At 42.3% G+C, this 15,232-nt stretch overlaps 1 protein-coding gene across 3 annotated transcripts in view; it reads right to left on the reverse strand.

Annotated features, from left to right (window-relative positions):
• Positions 1 to 14,889, reverse strand: part of LOC139370737 (thioredoxin reductase 1, cytoplasmic-like) — a 29,147-nt gene extending 14,258 nt beyond the window's left edge. For 2 of the 3 annotated variants that reach the window (XM_071110404.1, XM_071110403.1), the window contains exons 1-8: positions 14,476 to 14,853; positions 14,221 to 14,281; positions 10,538 to 10,647; positions 9,486 to 9,593; positions 8,900 to 8,972; positions 2,867 to 2,989; positions 2,440 to 2,582; positions 1,878 to 1,993 (exon numbers count right to left, since the gene is read on the reverse strand). In XM_071110404.1, coding sequence (XP_070966505.1) covers positions 1,878 to 1,993; positions 2,440 to 2,582; positions 2,867 to 2,989; positions 8,900 to 8,972; positions 9,486 to 9,593; positions 10,538 to 10,647; positions 14,221 to 14,281; positions 14,476 to 14,592 — 851 coding nt within the window. In that variant the 5' untranslated portion in view covers positions 14,593 to 14,853. Of the gene's footprint in view, positions 1 to 1,877; positions 1,994 to 2,439; positions 2,583 to 2,866; positions 2,990 to 8,899; positions 8,973 to 9,485; positions 9,594 to 10,537; positions 10,648 to 14,220; positions 14,282 to 14,475 lie in introns of all 3 variants that reach the window. The other variant, XM_071110402.1, reaches the window with a different exon arrangement.
• Positions 14,890 to 15,232: the final 343 nt, after the last annotated feature.

The raw sequence follows: 15,232 nt of genomic DNA on the forward strand, positions 1-15,232 counted from the left end.
TGTAATCTGAAAATGTATTCAGTCACAAAACAACTATCAGGCATACAATTTGCTTTAAAGGGTACAGAGATGGATACCAGGGTCTGGATACCAGGGTCTGGATACCAGGGTCTGGATACCAGGGTCTGGATACCAGGGTCTGGATACCAGGGTCTGTCCCTATGACATGTAGGTTAGCAAAAGCCCACCAACACAAAGAGGTTCAGCTTCTAGACAACCTGTGTTTAGACAGGTGGGAGATTATAGCCTTATTAAATGAATGACCTGAGATACAAGACCTCCTGTGGTGAGAATTAGATATTTTAGCTCACCTGGGGAAGGTGTGTGTGTGTGTTCCAGTGCACAAGCTTAGTGGCAATGTTCCACATCCCTTATGTCCATCCACATTTCACTATGCTTTTTCTGACTGAAGGGGGGGATTACCTGAACTTGTCCAATAAGAAACTTCCGTTTCTAATGCCGATGGAAATAGTTTTACTACATTGTACACTAATGAAACCACCTGCAGTGTGTTTATACAGTGCATTCGGAAAGTAGTCAGACCCTTTGGCTTATACCACATTTTGTTACGTTACAGCCTTATTCTAAAACTGATTAAATGATTTCCCCCCTCAATCTACACACAATACCCCATAAATGGCAAAGCAAAAACAGGTTTAGAAATGTTTGCAAATTTACCAAAAAATGTCAAACAGAAATACCTTATTTACATAAGTCTTCAGACCTTTTGGTCTGAGACCTGAAATTGAGCTCAGGTGCATATAAGGTCTACATAAGGTCCCACAGTTGAAAGTGCACGTCAGAACAAAAACCAAGCCATGAGGTCAAAGGAATTGTCCGTAGCGCTCCGTGTAAGGATTGTGTAGAGGCACAGATCTAGGGAAGTTCCCAAGAACACAGTGGCCTCCACCAATCTTAAAATGGAAGAGGTTTGGAACCACCAAGACTCTTCCTAGAGCTGGCTTCCCAGCCAAACTGAGCAATCGGGGGAGAAGGGCCTTGGTCAGGGAGGTGACCAAGAACCCAATGGTCACTGACAGAGCTCCAGAGTTACTCTGTGGAAAGTACAGAGAGCCTTGATGAGAACCTCCTCCAGAGCTCTCAGGACCTCAGACTGGGGTGATGGTTCACCTTCCAACAGGACAATGACCCTAAACACACAGTCAAGACAACTCAGGATTGGCTTCAGGACAAGTCTCTGAATGTCCTTGTGCGGCCCAGCCAGAGCCTGGACTTCAACCAGATCGAATATCTCTGGAGAGACCTGAAAAAAGCTGTGCAGCGACACTCCCCATCCAACCTGACAGAGCTTGAGATAATATGCAGAGAGGAATGGGAGAAACTCCCCAAATACAGGTGTGCCAAGCTTGTAGCGTTATACCCAAGATGACTCCAGGCTGTAATCTCTGCCTAAGGTGTGTCAACAAAGTACTGAGTAAAGGGTCTGAATACTTTTGCAAAAAAAATAATATATATATTTTTTTTTTACATTTTTGCTTTGTCATTATGGGGTATTGTGTGTAGATCGATGAGGGGGGGGGGGGGGGGGGGGGGTTAATTTTAGAATAAGGCAAACTGTGGAGAGTGTCAAGGGGTCAGCATACTTTCTGAATACACTATCTTGTTGTGTTGATTGAATAATGAGGGCTTTCCACTGGCTGGACAGCAGTCAAATTGGATTGTGGGTTAAATAATGGGCACATTACTCTGTCCAGGTGTTGCTGATGCATGCCAGATCAGGATAGGTATTTTACCTATCAGCAACCCACATCATATGTTATAGCAATCTGGTGCCCGACGGCACAGTCAATGACATGGTACACAACCATTGGTTGATGCATGCAACGCCTGAGCAATTGGGGAGGGGGTGGTCTCACCTGGTGATGCAGTACTCTTTGTCTCCGGGGATGCCCAGGTAACGCGGTCTCTCGCCCGTCGCCAGGATAAACTTAGCTGCTGTGTGGAAGGTCTCCTTTCCTCGCTTGTTGGTCGCCTGAGGGGAAGTAGGGTGTCAAACGCTCTCTTACACACTGAAAGAATAGTCGTTTTAAGTCACCCAGCGTATCCCAGTCTGTTGCGTCAATACTACAGTATGGTTTAAATTAATTGATGCATCAATTCAAGGGTGTGGTTTGAAAGCGTCCACGAGGGGAACATTAGCTGCTGTACTAAGTGTTGTGATGTGTGTTTGTATGGAGTCATTACATATCTATGGGGATTGTTTACGATAAGCCAAGGAACTAACACAGTTTCTATCCAGTTTCAGAATACATTGTGCTGTGCATCAACAAAAAAAAACATTAGAAGACAATCAATTCAGTATGAAAATGTAAGGCAGTAAATTAAGTATGAAAATGTAAGGCAAGTCAATTCATAATTAAAACGCATCAGAAAATAACCATGGTTAGACATTTGCTTATAAATGTATAGGGTGCCAACCTTGATTTTGTGTGGCTTGATGAACTCTGCGTAGGAGTTGACGTAGTTGACGTTTTTGTCGCGCAGTGCCACCCGGTAGCCCCAGTTCAACGAGCCAATGTAGTTGTTCACTGCCGTCTTCATCGTCTCCCAGTTGTGTTTCACTGGAAACCAGACCAGAATGACAAAGTCAACAAAAAAGTGTATTTAGTCATTTGTTACCCTTACTGAAAAAGTACTCAGCTGGAAGTATTACATTTTGACCTCTTCATTATATGTTGAATGTTTTCAAAGAAAAAAAAGTGTACTCTTACACCTCATGTTTCATGTCTAGCACTGACCGTGGCTCTGTTCCAAATATCCTTAGAAGCATACAACTTTGAATGAGGTGGCTAATACAGACACTGCAACCTAACTAGACACAGTAACCTAACAGACGCCTGCCTACCTGTCTCCTCAGGCACCTCCCAGCCAAACTTGCGGGCGTCCTGTATGGACGTCCCGAGCAGGGCTGTCTGGTGCATCAGCTTCTTGGGGATGCAGCCCACGTTCACGCACGTGCCACCCAGGCCTGTTCAGGGACACGTACAGAATCACACATTTGGAGATTTCATTTAGATCCCATTGAAACATGCAGACATGTTGCAACTGAAAACAGCGGTATTCTGCTAGCTATTTTGATTTATGCGTCGGTGGCCCTGCAGCAGTTTCTGTAAGATTGTATGTCTGAAACAACAAAAAAACAATTGCAAGTTAGGTTGAAGACACACACACACTCGTAATATAGTAAAACTATCTTCAAAGTAATGACTTGAGACGTCAGGTATAAGATGAAAGCTTATAGTACTTGTTCACGCTACATTACACCACATTAGACAGTTCAAAACAATAAAGAAAGTTGTTAGTGCAAGCCAGGCTAATCACTCGTCACTTGTTTATAACTGGAGCATTCTCATCACTTCCTGTCGCAAATCCATTCTGGTACTTGCAGTCAATAGCGTAATCCAAAACAGATAGTTCTCAATCTCCATCACATGAAATGTAATACAATTATTACTCTTGTACATATGTAAATAACTGTAAATAATCAATGAATTTACTGTAAAACTTAACTCCGTAATCCATTCAGGTTACCACAACCCCCCCAATAAACAACTGTTCACCTAAATCGACTGAATAGGTCTCAACAAAGTCCCCGAGATAGCACAAACTGAACATGACCTAACTAGGCCATCTCGGCCTGGAAAAAGTTACTTGATCTTCCCTAGTTTCCAGGTTTGTCTGGGTGTCATCTTCTCCGATGAGTGCAAACGTCACCCACTTTTAGTGTGGTGGGCTGTGTGCTGACTAAGTCCAGCAAGTAGTCTCTTCGCCAGCTGTTCCAGAAGCTGGTCACAAGTCTCTGCCTGTACTTACATCTGCATGTCTTTTCCTACCTTGTTGAGTATCATTCGGAAATAGCTTGGGCGCCAGGAAGTGGGCTGGTGTCAGGAGTTGTGGTTCAATCACTTCATTGTACTTGAAGGTCAGAGGCCTAGAGATTAGGATTGCTTCAACCCATCAGGACTGTGCACATTACATTTACATTTTTGTAATTTAGCAGGCGCTCTTGTCCAGAGCGATTTATAGTAGTGAGTGCATTTTCATATTTTGTGTGTACATTTCTTCAAAAGTTGAGTGAAGCTCTCGAGAACTTCTCAGGCATGTTTTGACTGATCTGACAAGTCTGATCTGACAGAATCTGCCCCACCAGGCTGCTCACTCGCCGATGATGATCCTCCAGGCAATGCCTCTTTCTGAGAAGAACTCCAAGAGTTGGGAGATATTTTATTGATTTCTAAAGAGCTTTCAAGTCCTGACCACCTCCCTTTAACGTTTTTGCATTGTCAGAATGAGTTACTCTGCATAACCTAACATGAAATGTCTCTTGACTGACCTGAGATCAGATCCAAATCTATTGCTCTGGGAACAGCACAAGTGAACAGCGCAATGTAGGACTTCTTCACAGAACCATTTGCTTTCATGTAAAACGATCCGGCAAGATCCACATCTGTGGTGGGGATTCAGTTATTCTGTCTTTTGGTAAAAGCAGTGTCCTGCTGTCCGGCCTTTGCTTTGAATCTCTTGCAGATTGTGCATCTAGCCATGGTGCTCTTGACTAGCACGCAAGATCCAGTATCTTTGATTTGCACTAGAGTGACTGATATTCCAGAATGCATCACCTTCTCATGATAGTACTACATCAGCATTTCTGAGTATCTGGGTTTGCTGGGCAGAACCCATGGCTCTCTGAATGGTATGTTGGACTGTTGCATTCTTCCTCCTACATTGAGTAGTTCTTCCTTGTCCATTTCACAGTCATTGTTTAGTTTTTTTCCTGCTTTCAGCAGTTTGATCTCCTGACTGAAACGCGTGTTACTTTGAGCCAGTACTTTTCTGCTTCAAACAGTTTGTCAGCAGTCAGTTCACCTTGTGTCTGTATGAGCATTGGCTGTGAATTGCTATATCCAGGCAGTCACTGTGAACACTCCTTTCAGTTTGCTGTACCCGTCGAGCTCCAACAATGGTTCAGTGATGTCGGTGTTGTTTACAGTGACCTCTACATTGACCTAGTGACTGGACTTAAGTTCTGTGATGACCTCTTCCGGGACCTTATTAGCTTCCTCTGACTGATCTCTAGGTCCGTTCCATCATAGCTGGCTCTAATGTTTTGAACAGTTTGTCCTCCTTAGGGAGATCGGCTGGATTTGTTTTCCCTTCATTGTGTGACCAGGACTCTCAGTTGGTCAAGGACTGGATCTCCGTCACTGTTTGCGACAAACGGTTTCCATTTTTGAGCTGAACTGCAAATCCAATGCAGCACAATCTTCGTGTCTGTCCACACTCTGATCTGTGTTTGTACCATTTTTCAGTGTGGTCAGATTGTTTGCTAGTCTCGCTCCAATCACAGCTCCAGGCATGGCAGCGTCATTTTCTTGAGGGGCCATCCTGGACTTGTTTCTCTGTTTTGTGTTACACCTTACAGGTAAGATACTGCACTGTAAGCCTTTTCTCTTGTCACAGAACAGGTCTAGTTTCAGGGTATGATTTTTCTGAGGCTGCATGTCTGTTCTGTATACCACCTTGGTATGGCAAGATGGTGTAGTTCTGAACACATTCTAGTGTCAAATCCAGTGGTCACTCTTTTGTCCAAGCTGAGTCCCATGTCAGTCCCACATTTCCTGGAACACACACTTGATCCTGGTAAAGGGGGTCAGGATGCCAATAGGGTCGAAGATGCATGCAAAATGACTGCAAAACCCTTCTCTTTGCATTCTCCTTTTGCTTTAGAATGTACAGTAGTGGTCTGAGGTCAAACAAAGTAATCAGTTTATTGTTTCTACACTAAGCCTAACATTTTCAGCACTGCTCCGTGTCCCTGCCACCAACGTGTGGTCAGTTGTTGTACTCTCCTCCCATTTTGTTTTGAGCTCAGTAGAGTCATACAGTAGAGTCGATACAACTGCAAAGCAAATGCTCACAGAGTAAGCCTCTAACATTGCGTGAAGTTGAAATTAAGTAATCTACATCGAGTCACTCTTTGTCTCTCTACAACTCCTGGTTGTTCTGTTTTGTATTGTTTCAGGTGCTTCCTGATTGTAGCTGCGAGCAAGAATGGACTTGGGGAAGCTCCAAATACCACTCGTCATCATCAGCACACAGCTCCTCTTAATTTTCTCCATTTGGTGACACACAGGACTTTCACGGAGTCGCTGTCTCTCAGCTAGGGATATCTGTAGAAAGGCTTTCTTGATGTCTGCCATGCGATCTGCGATCTCGTGCAGTCTGAACTGTAGTCGTCTCGGGTTCTAGTCGTTTGTGTTTTCATGGTAACTCCACATGGTATCGTACATCATTGGTGCCTACACCGACGATCCAAAAGTGGTCTCTAAAGCAACTAGCATCTCTGTTAGTCTCTCCACTTTGCTGGATACTATCTGCCAGTAGTAGTCTGCTCCGATCAGGACAGAGAGTTCAGGATCATCACCTCCTGTAAAGTCTGCGAGCAGCAGTCCTTTACTCTTGAACTCATGTTGAATCTGCTCACCAAACTTTCCTCAAGGCTGTGCATCTTTTAGTAATAATACTTGTTCACGTAAAAGTGTAACACATTAGATCATACCAAACAATAAAATAACTTTGCTAGCACAAGCCAGGCTAATCACTTGGCAGGAATTTGGTATTCTCATTCTTTCATTTTCAGTCAATAGCGTAATCCAATACTAACAACGATACAGAAAAAATGCACACACATACGTTTAAGTCGGAAGTTTACATACACCTTAGCCAAATACATTTAAAATTTGTTTTTCATAACTCCCGACATTTAATCCTAGTAAAAATTCTCTGCCTTGGGTCTTTACTTTAAGAATGTGAAATGTCAGAATAATATTAGAGAGAATGATTTCATTCAGCTTTTATTTCTTTCATCACATTCCCAGTGGGTCAGAAGTTTACATACACTCAATTAGTATTTGGTAGCATTGCCTTTAAATTGTTAAACTTGGGTCAAACGTTTTGGGTAGACTTCCACAAGCTTCCCACAATAAGTTGGGTGAAGCTTGGCCCAATCCTCCAAACAGAGCTGGTGTTTATACTTGCATACTATTGTCTGTACAGATGAATGTTGGACTTTCAGGCGTATGGAAATTTCTCCCAAAGATGAACCAGACTTGTGGAGGGCTACAAAAAAAAATTCTGAGGTCTTGGCTGATTTCTTTAGATTTTCCCATGATGTCAAGCAAAAAGGCACTGAGTTTGAAGGTAGACCTTGAAATACATAGACAGGTACACCTCCAATTGACTCAAATGATGCCAATTAGCCTATCAGAAGCTTCTAAAGCCATGGCATCATTTTCTTGAATTTTCCAAGCCGTTTAAAGGCACAGTCAACTTAGTCTATGCACACTTCTGACCCACTGGAATTGTGATAGTGAATTATAAATGAAATAATCTGTCTAAACAATTGTTGGAAAAATTACTTGTGTCATGCACAAAGTAGATGTCGTAACAGACTTGCCAAAACTATAGTTTGCTTAACAAGAAATTTGTGGAGTGGTTGAAAAACGAGTTTTAATGACTCCAACCTAAACGTATGTAAACTTCCGACTTCAACTGTACATACATACCAGTATGTGGACACCCCTTTAAATTAGTGGATTCGGCTAATTCAGCCACACCCATTGCATAAAATCAAACACATAGCCATGCAATCTCCAGAGACAAACATTGGCAGTAGAATGGCCTTACTGAAGAGCTCAGTGACTTTCAACGTGGCACCGTCATAGGATGATACCTTTCCAACAAGACAGTCCATCAAATTTCTGCCCTGCTAGACCTGCCCCGGTCAACTGTTAGTGCGAAGTGAAAATGTATAGTAGCAACAACGGCTCAGCCTCGAAGTGGTAGGCCACACAAGCTCCCAAAACAGGACTGTCGAGTGCTGAAGCGGGTACATTTAAAAAAAATAATTGCCTGTCCTCCGTTGCAACACTCACAGACACTCACAGAATTCCAAACTGCCTCTGGAAGCAACGTCAGCACAAGAACTGTTCGTCGGGAGCTTAATGAAATGGGTTTCCATGGCCGAGCAGCTGCACACAAGCCTAAGATCACCATGCGCAATGCCAAGTGTCGGCTTGAGTGGTGTAAAGCTCATTGGACTTTGGAGCAGTGGAAACTGAAGTAATGAATCACGCTTCACCACCTGGCAGTCCAACAGACAAACCTGGGTTTGGCAGATGCCAGGAGAACGCTATCTGCCCCAATGTATAGTGCCAATTGTAAAGTTAGGTGAAGGAGGAATAATGGTCTGGGGATGTTTTTCCATGGTTCGGGCTAGGCCCCTTAGTTCCAGTGAATACAATGACATTGTGTCTTCAACTTTGTGGCAACAGGGGAAGGTCCTTTCCTTTTTCAGCATGACAATGTCACCAATGCGCAAAGTGAGGTCCCTACAGAAATGGTTTGTCGAGATAGGTGTGGAATAACTTGAGCCTTGACCTCAATCCCATCGAACACCTTTGGGATGAATTGGAAAGCCGACTGAGAACCAGGCCTAACCACCCAACAGCAGTGCCCGAACTCTCTAATGCTCGTGGCTGACTGGAAGCAAGTCCTTGCAGCAATGTTCCAGCATCTAGTAGAAAGCCTTCCCAGAAGAGTGGAGGCTGTTATAGCAGCAAAGGGGGGAACCAACCTCATATTAAACGTCTATGACTTTGGAATGAGATGTTCGACGATCAGGTGTCCACATACTTAGTCATGTCGTGTAGTTCTCAATCACATAAAAGTAATAAAATTCCCATTGCACGTCAATAAACTCTTTAAACAATCTGAATGAATTCACTGTAAACCTGATCTCGGTAATCCCTTAAAGTTAATACAAGGTTGGCTGAAGAAGAGTGACACGTAAGCAGTACGCCAGGGAAGCCCTACTCACCCCAGGAGTTCCCTTTCGGTGTGGGCACCACATAGTCCAACACCATCACCTTCTTCCCCAGCGTCGCTGCCTCCTATCCCATGAGAAGCACAAGAGGGCAGATGTCCATTTAGACAACTTGATTAAAAGGTACTCAGCAATACTCAGAAAATAAAAAGCGTAGAGGGTAAATTTCTGCAGCAAAGAGCGTTGAAGCTCGAGCCTCAACTTCTCAACTGTTTTGGTGCCCTGGCTACCATTCAGGTGAACAGGGCGAAACGAACACGTGCCCATACACAGATACTGTGTGAGAGCGAGGTGTTGCATCTCAATATCTGCGGTGCTGCTCGTGGCAACTTCATTTCGCAGAGTCTGAAAACATTACTAGAAGTCAACGCTCATTAGAGAAGAAGGTTTGAGGGAAACCTTGGATCCTCTCCTCCAATCCGTTTTGAGAGGAATTGAGGAAACAAGGACAGAGGAAGCAAGGATTGGACAGCTAGTAATGCTTTCAGACACAGCCCATGATAGACTAGAGCCTTCCTTCAAGGGCCGCAACACCTGTAGTTATGCTTGGTTTGAGATGCACTGTCTGGGAGGCTCTCACCTTTGAGCAGGCCAGGCCTCCCGATCCGCCCCCGATGACGATGAGGTCGTACTCGTAGACCTCATTCTCCCCGCACAGTAGCTTTTGCAGGATGCCATCTTTGTGGGCCTGAAGAGGATGACAGGTGGTCAGCTACCATTGCAAGAACAACATTAACCCAACAAAATCTTAAAAAGGCACACAAACATGTTTCAGCTTGTGGTGGGAAAAAAACTAATGTAATGCAGTAAGGACACCCGACATGCTGATTTATGATCCAGAAAAAAAAAGGTGTTATTAATGCCGTCGACGGAACTAAACCAGCATTTCCAAGATAAGGGCAGGAGACAGAACATATGTACATTTTAAGGATAAAAATACATTATACACTGAAGGAGAATGTGTTGGTGGCTTCAAGTAAAACATAAGCTATTGTGTCATGCTGGCAAAGTGCCACCTTATGCTACGCATGAAAAGACAAAAACAGAGTTTCATAAGCTAATTGCAGCTCAGTGTAGAATGAAGAGGAGACTCTAGATTTGGGTGTTCTTAAGTAGCCATGTTCATGTAAATAGAAGTTTGGCAGTGGCATCAGGCTCTTATAACCACACTTGACCCAAATAGATCCACTCAACCCTTGTTTCTGGCAAATGGACAAAATACACTCGTCAGTAATATTGCAATGCAATTAAAGCCTGCAGGTGGGCATAATTTACCACATGCTAAAATGCAAGGGGAACCTATGACATCAAATGTAAATGTCACTTTTCTTTTTTGCCAAAACCTGACATTTTAGCAGAAGTTTGAGTTATGGGTCCTGTGTGGCACAGTTGGTACAGCATGGCGCTTGCAACGCCAGGGTTGTGGGTTAAATTCCCAATGGGAACCAATATGGGGGGGTATGAAAATGTATACATTCACTACTTTAAGGTCACTCTGGACAAGAGCATCTGCTAAATGACTAAAATGTAATTTAAAAAAAGGATCATTCCAAAAGTTGGTGACATTTGCAAAAACACGAGTGAAATGACAATGAAGTTGTTCTTGAAATCTTACGCTACAACGATCCATACCTGCATTGTTTTGTCACAGCCGCCAATGTGGGTTTTGTTGACGAAGACATTGGGGACAGTTTTCTGTCTGGTCATCTCAAGCAGAAGTTCTTGATAGTTTGATCCATCATCTAGACAACAGTTAAGAGATGTTAGCAGAGTAGCAGCTAAATGTATATGAAATTAACCATATCTCTGACATGTGCACTAGGGTCATAAGTCACATTCATACAAACTAGAGGTCGACCGATTATGATTTTTCAACGCCGATACCGATTATTGGAGGACCAAAAAAGCCGATGCCGATTAATCTGACAATTTTTAAAATTTTGATTCATTTGTAATAAATGACAACAATACTGAATTAACACTTATTTTAACTTAATATAAAACATCAATAAAATCAATTTAGCCTCAAATAATGAAACATGTTCAATTTGGTTTAAATAATGCAAAAACAAAGTGTTGGAGAAGAAAGTAATATGTGCCAATATGCAATATGTGCCATGTAAAAATGTGTGCCATGTAAAAAAGCGAACGTTTAAGTTCCTTGCTCAGAACATGAGACTTCAATATTCCAAGGTAAGAGGTTTTAGGTTGTAGTTAATATAGTATTTATAGGACTATTTCTCTCTATACCATTTGTATTTCATATACCTTTGACTATTGGATGTTCTTATAGGCACTATAGTATGGCCAGTGTAACAGTATAGCTTCTGTCCCCCTCCTCGCCCCTACCTGGGCTCGAACCAGGAACACATCGACAACAGCCACACTCGAAGCATCGTTACCCATCGCTCCACAAAAGCCGCGGCCCTTGCAGCGCAAGGGGAATAACTACTCCAAATCTAAAAGTGAGTGACGTTTGAAACGGTATTAGCGCACACCCAGCTAACTAGCTAGCCATTTCACATTGGTTACACCAGCCATTAGGCTGATAGGCTTGAAGTCATAAACAGCGCTGTTTTTGCGAAGAGCTGCTGGCAAAACGCACGAAAGTGCTGTTTGAATTAATGATTACGGGCCTGCTGCTGCTGCTCAGTCAGACTGCTCTATCAAATGAGACTTAATTATAACATAACACACAGAAATACGAGCCTTTGGTCATTAATATGGTCGAATCCGGAAACTATCATTTCAAAAACAAAACGTTTATTTTTTCAGTGAAATACGGAACCGCTCGGTATGTTATCTAACGGATGGCATCCCTAAGTCTAAATATTATTGTTACATTGCACAACCTTCAATGTTATGTCACAATTACGTAACATTCTGGCAAATTCGTTCGCAATGAGCCAGGCAGCCCAAACTGTTGCATATACCCTGACTCTGCGTGCAATGAACGCAAGAGAAATGACACAATTTCACCTGGCTAACATTGCCTGCTAAACTGGATTAGTAGTTATAACTAGTGATTATGATTGATTGTTATTTTATAAGATACGTTTAATGCTAGCAAGCAATTTACCTTGGCTTCTACTGCATTTGCGTAACAGGCAGGCTACTCGTGGAGTGCAATGGTTAGAGCGTTGGACTAGTTAACTGTACAGCTGCAAGATTGGATCCCCTGAGCTGACAAGGTGAAAATCTGTCGTTCTGCCCCTGAACAAGGCAGTTAACCCACCGTTCCTAGGCCGTCATTGAAAATAAGAATGTGTTCTTAACTGACTTGCCTAGTTAAATAAAGGTATAATATATATTTTTTAATTGGAAATTGGCGCCCAAAAATACCGATTTCCGATTGTTATGAAAACTTGAAATCGGCCCCAATTAATCGGCCATTCCGGTTAATCGGTCGACCTCTAATACAAACAGTACATGTATAAACATTACAGGTGTCCCTGACAAAAAAAAAACTACTTGCAACACTGTATCAACTATTAACTTGCAACATTTTATAAAATATTCTGGGTCCTCAGTTTCCTGTGCCAGTGAACTCAGGACAGACCCAGCTGTAAGCTATTTGCACAAGGGATAAAAAGAAAACAGGTAGGCCTATTTTATGACATTTCCAATGGATCAGAATTACATTTTTCCCTTTCACACCGAGTGGTTAACGAAAGGGACAGAGCTGATAGGATTTGTCAAATACATTGCGGATGTGTTGTCATTCTCAATGATGTAAAAACAGACAACGTTTGCTTGCTGTTTGAGGTGAAGAAAATATTACTTTGAGAAGCTCTACAGCGGATTAGTGGCGATGCGTTAATTCGATCGGAAATACTATCAAATCCCCAAATGGGCACATTTATATGCCTATATTTGTGCGCAGGCTATAGGCCTAATCAGGTGCACGTCCTAACGCAACATTGACACGAGTGCTCCAAACAAAAGACAATTAATAAGTTGACAAAATTCACAAATGGAATTAAATCAACTTGAGTAGTATAGGTTGTGCGCTCTGCAAACAACATTCCACTCAATGAGAGTGGTAAAAGACTGGAATAATAATATATTGAATGCATTAACAGAAATTAGCAAAACAAACATTGTAGATTAGAAATAATAGGAATTAACAGTAAATGTAGTAATGGTGAAATGTAATGGGGAACTGATTGAGACTGACAGTCAAATGTAAACAATTCACACAAATGAACTTATGAAACAATGAATGTGCACAAATTGGCAGGAGAGAGTGCATTCTGGAGAGAGGGGTGCATTGGGCATCTTAGCCACACTCCCCTTCATGGACTTTGCCATCCCCGCGGTCTCCGCAATCGATTAGTACACTGAGATCGTCGTCGAATAAGACTGGTGTCCCCTGTGTTATGAAAAATATATACACATTTGCTTCTGCTCGATTAAAACAAATCTAGCTCGACCAACAGCCTATCGAACAAACAATCGGCCAGTCGACTAATTGGGGTCAGCAGTAAACGTAAAACATACAACTTGAATTCTAAGTGCTGACAGTGGGTTCAGTCTGATGCAAATGTACTTTGGGTCTGTTCTGCAAACAAAACCGTTTAAATACACTGCATAATTCAGTACTGGCAATCTTTTCTAAGTGTATTTTCCAGAGCAATTTATGTAGTGCCCAGTGTGTATTTACCAGAACAGCTGTGACCGGTGAGAGATAAAATGGCCAAGCATCCAGAGGAGAGAAAGAGATTGAGGGAGTGACTCAGCACATTTTGTGGTGGCCCTAACAAACATTGGCAGTGTGTTCTGTGGTAAAACATTAACATATTGACTATGCAAGTAAAAATAATGTTAATTTTATTAAAGGGCACCCATTAGCCTTTTTTTTAACCTTCTGATCAACCATTAACAAGTGAGAAATTTCAGATAAAGCAATAAGGAACAGCTTTAAGGTGAGCTTGAGGAAACAACCCATTAGTAGAATAACAGGTCCTGTACATATTTTAGTGTTTCACCATTCAAAAGACATATTGCAAATGTGTGTATGGTCCATCAACATTTCCCAAGATAATTTAATTTACTAATTTAGCACTTGATAGTCCACACTGACTGAATGACGAGGCAACTGGTCTAGAGGCGTGGATCCTTAGTAGAGTACTACTTAATAGCTTTTGAACTTCCATTGCCAATTCAATGATATCCTAAAACGTATAGCCAACTTTACTGAGGCTAGAAAAATACTGGTCATATAACAAAGAGAACTTCATGTCAGACTTTTGAATGCTGTACACCGGCCTTCCAAGAAAAAACCTTGCCACCACTTCCTGTGAACAATTCCTTACCAATTAGATCCAGCTCCACCACATTGCAATTCACGTTCAGTTCCTTGAACAGATCCTTCACCTGAAAGCAAAACAAATATGCTGCTTGAATCCCGTTTTATCTTCGCTGGATTAACTACCCATCTATCTATCCTGCGTGTTACTGTAGTCATTTAACGTTACTTAATTATGTCAGAAGCTAGCAAGTAACCGGCAACTACTAACTAGCTAGCAAGGTAGGTAGATAAAAAGTAAAAACAAACATGTTGGACTTACTTTCACACAAAATGGACAGTGGCTTTTACTGAATACCAACACTTGGTTTGAATCAATAAGCTCCTGTATCCGAGTTTTTAGTTGATTCCTCCCAGTGTCATTGTCGATGGGAGGCATTGTTGGACTATTTTCGCCTGGCTTGCCTCCTGGCAAGCTTGAACGTATGCGAAAAATGGGAAAGAGCGGAGCGAAACTCCCTCCAACACGCAACCTAGCTGTTAAACGATGACCCAGCAAGTCCTATATCTCAAGTAATTGTCCTTGCGAATCACAGATCGATATAAACTACCTTGCTAGCTAGATATAATTCCAACAGGTCAACTTTTGCCCTCATGTCGTTTCAGCACCCGCCCGGTATATCAACCCCGCGAAATGTCTTGCGTAAATTTTGTTTAGGGTCAGAGAGGAAAAGGCGAAGCGAGAGGGTTTACCCCGCCCAAAATCTGTCCACGATAAGCAGATCATTCATTATTAAGCAAGTGATGAGTTTTTGTATGGGGGGAGGGCGACTATGAATTTAGTCAATATAAACATGTATAGCTATTTTCGTAATGGTTAGGTTGTTACGAGTGTACTGTTTATATCGGAGTTTATATCGGAGTTTGACAGCCCACCGTTTCCGCTCTGTGGACAACGAATCATTGTGTTAAGGCGGAGACACAAGCATCTCGTCATTATATACAGTATCTCTGGTAAAGTCTCTGGTTTAGGGGGGGTGAGTATGTCTGTTTACATGCCTGAATGTATACTAACAATT

This window comes from Oncorhynchus clarkii, chromosome 17, assembly GCF_045791955.1.
Source record: "Oncorhynchus clarkii lewisi isolate Uvic-CL-2024 chromosome 17, UVic_Ocla_1.0, whole genome shotgun sequence".
In the NCBI taxonomy this organism is placed as follows: Eukaryota; Metazoa; Chordata; class Actinopteri; order Salmoniformes; family Salmonidae; genus Oncorhynchus; species Oncorhynchus clarkii.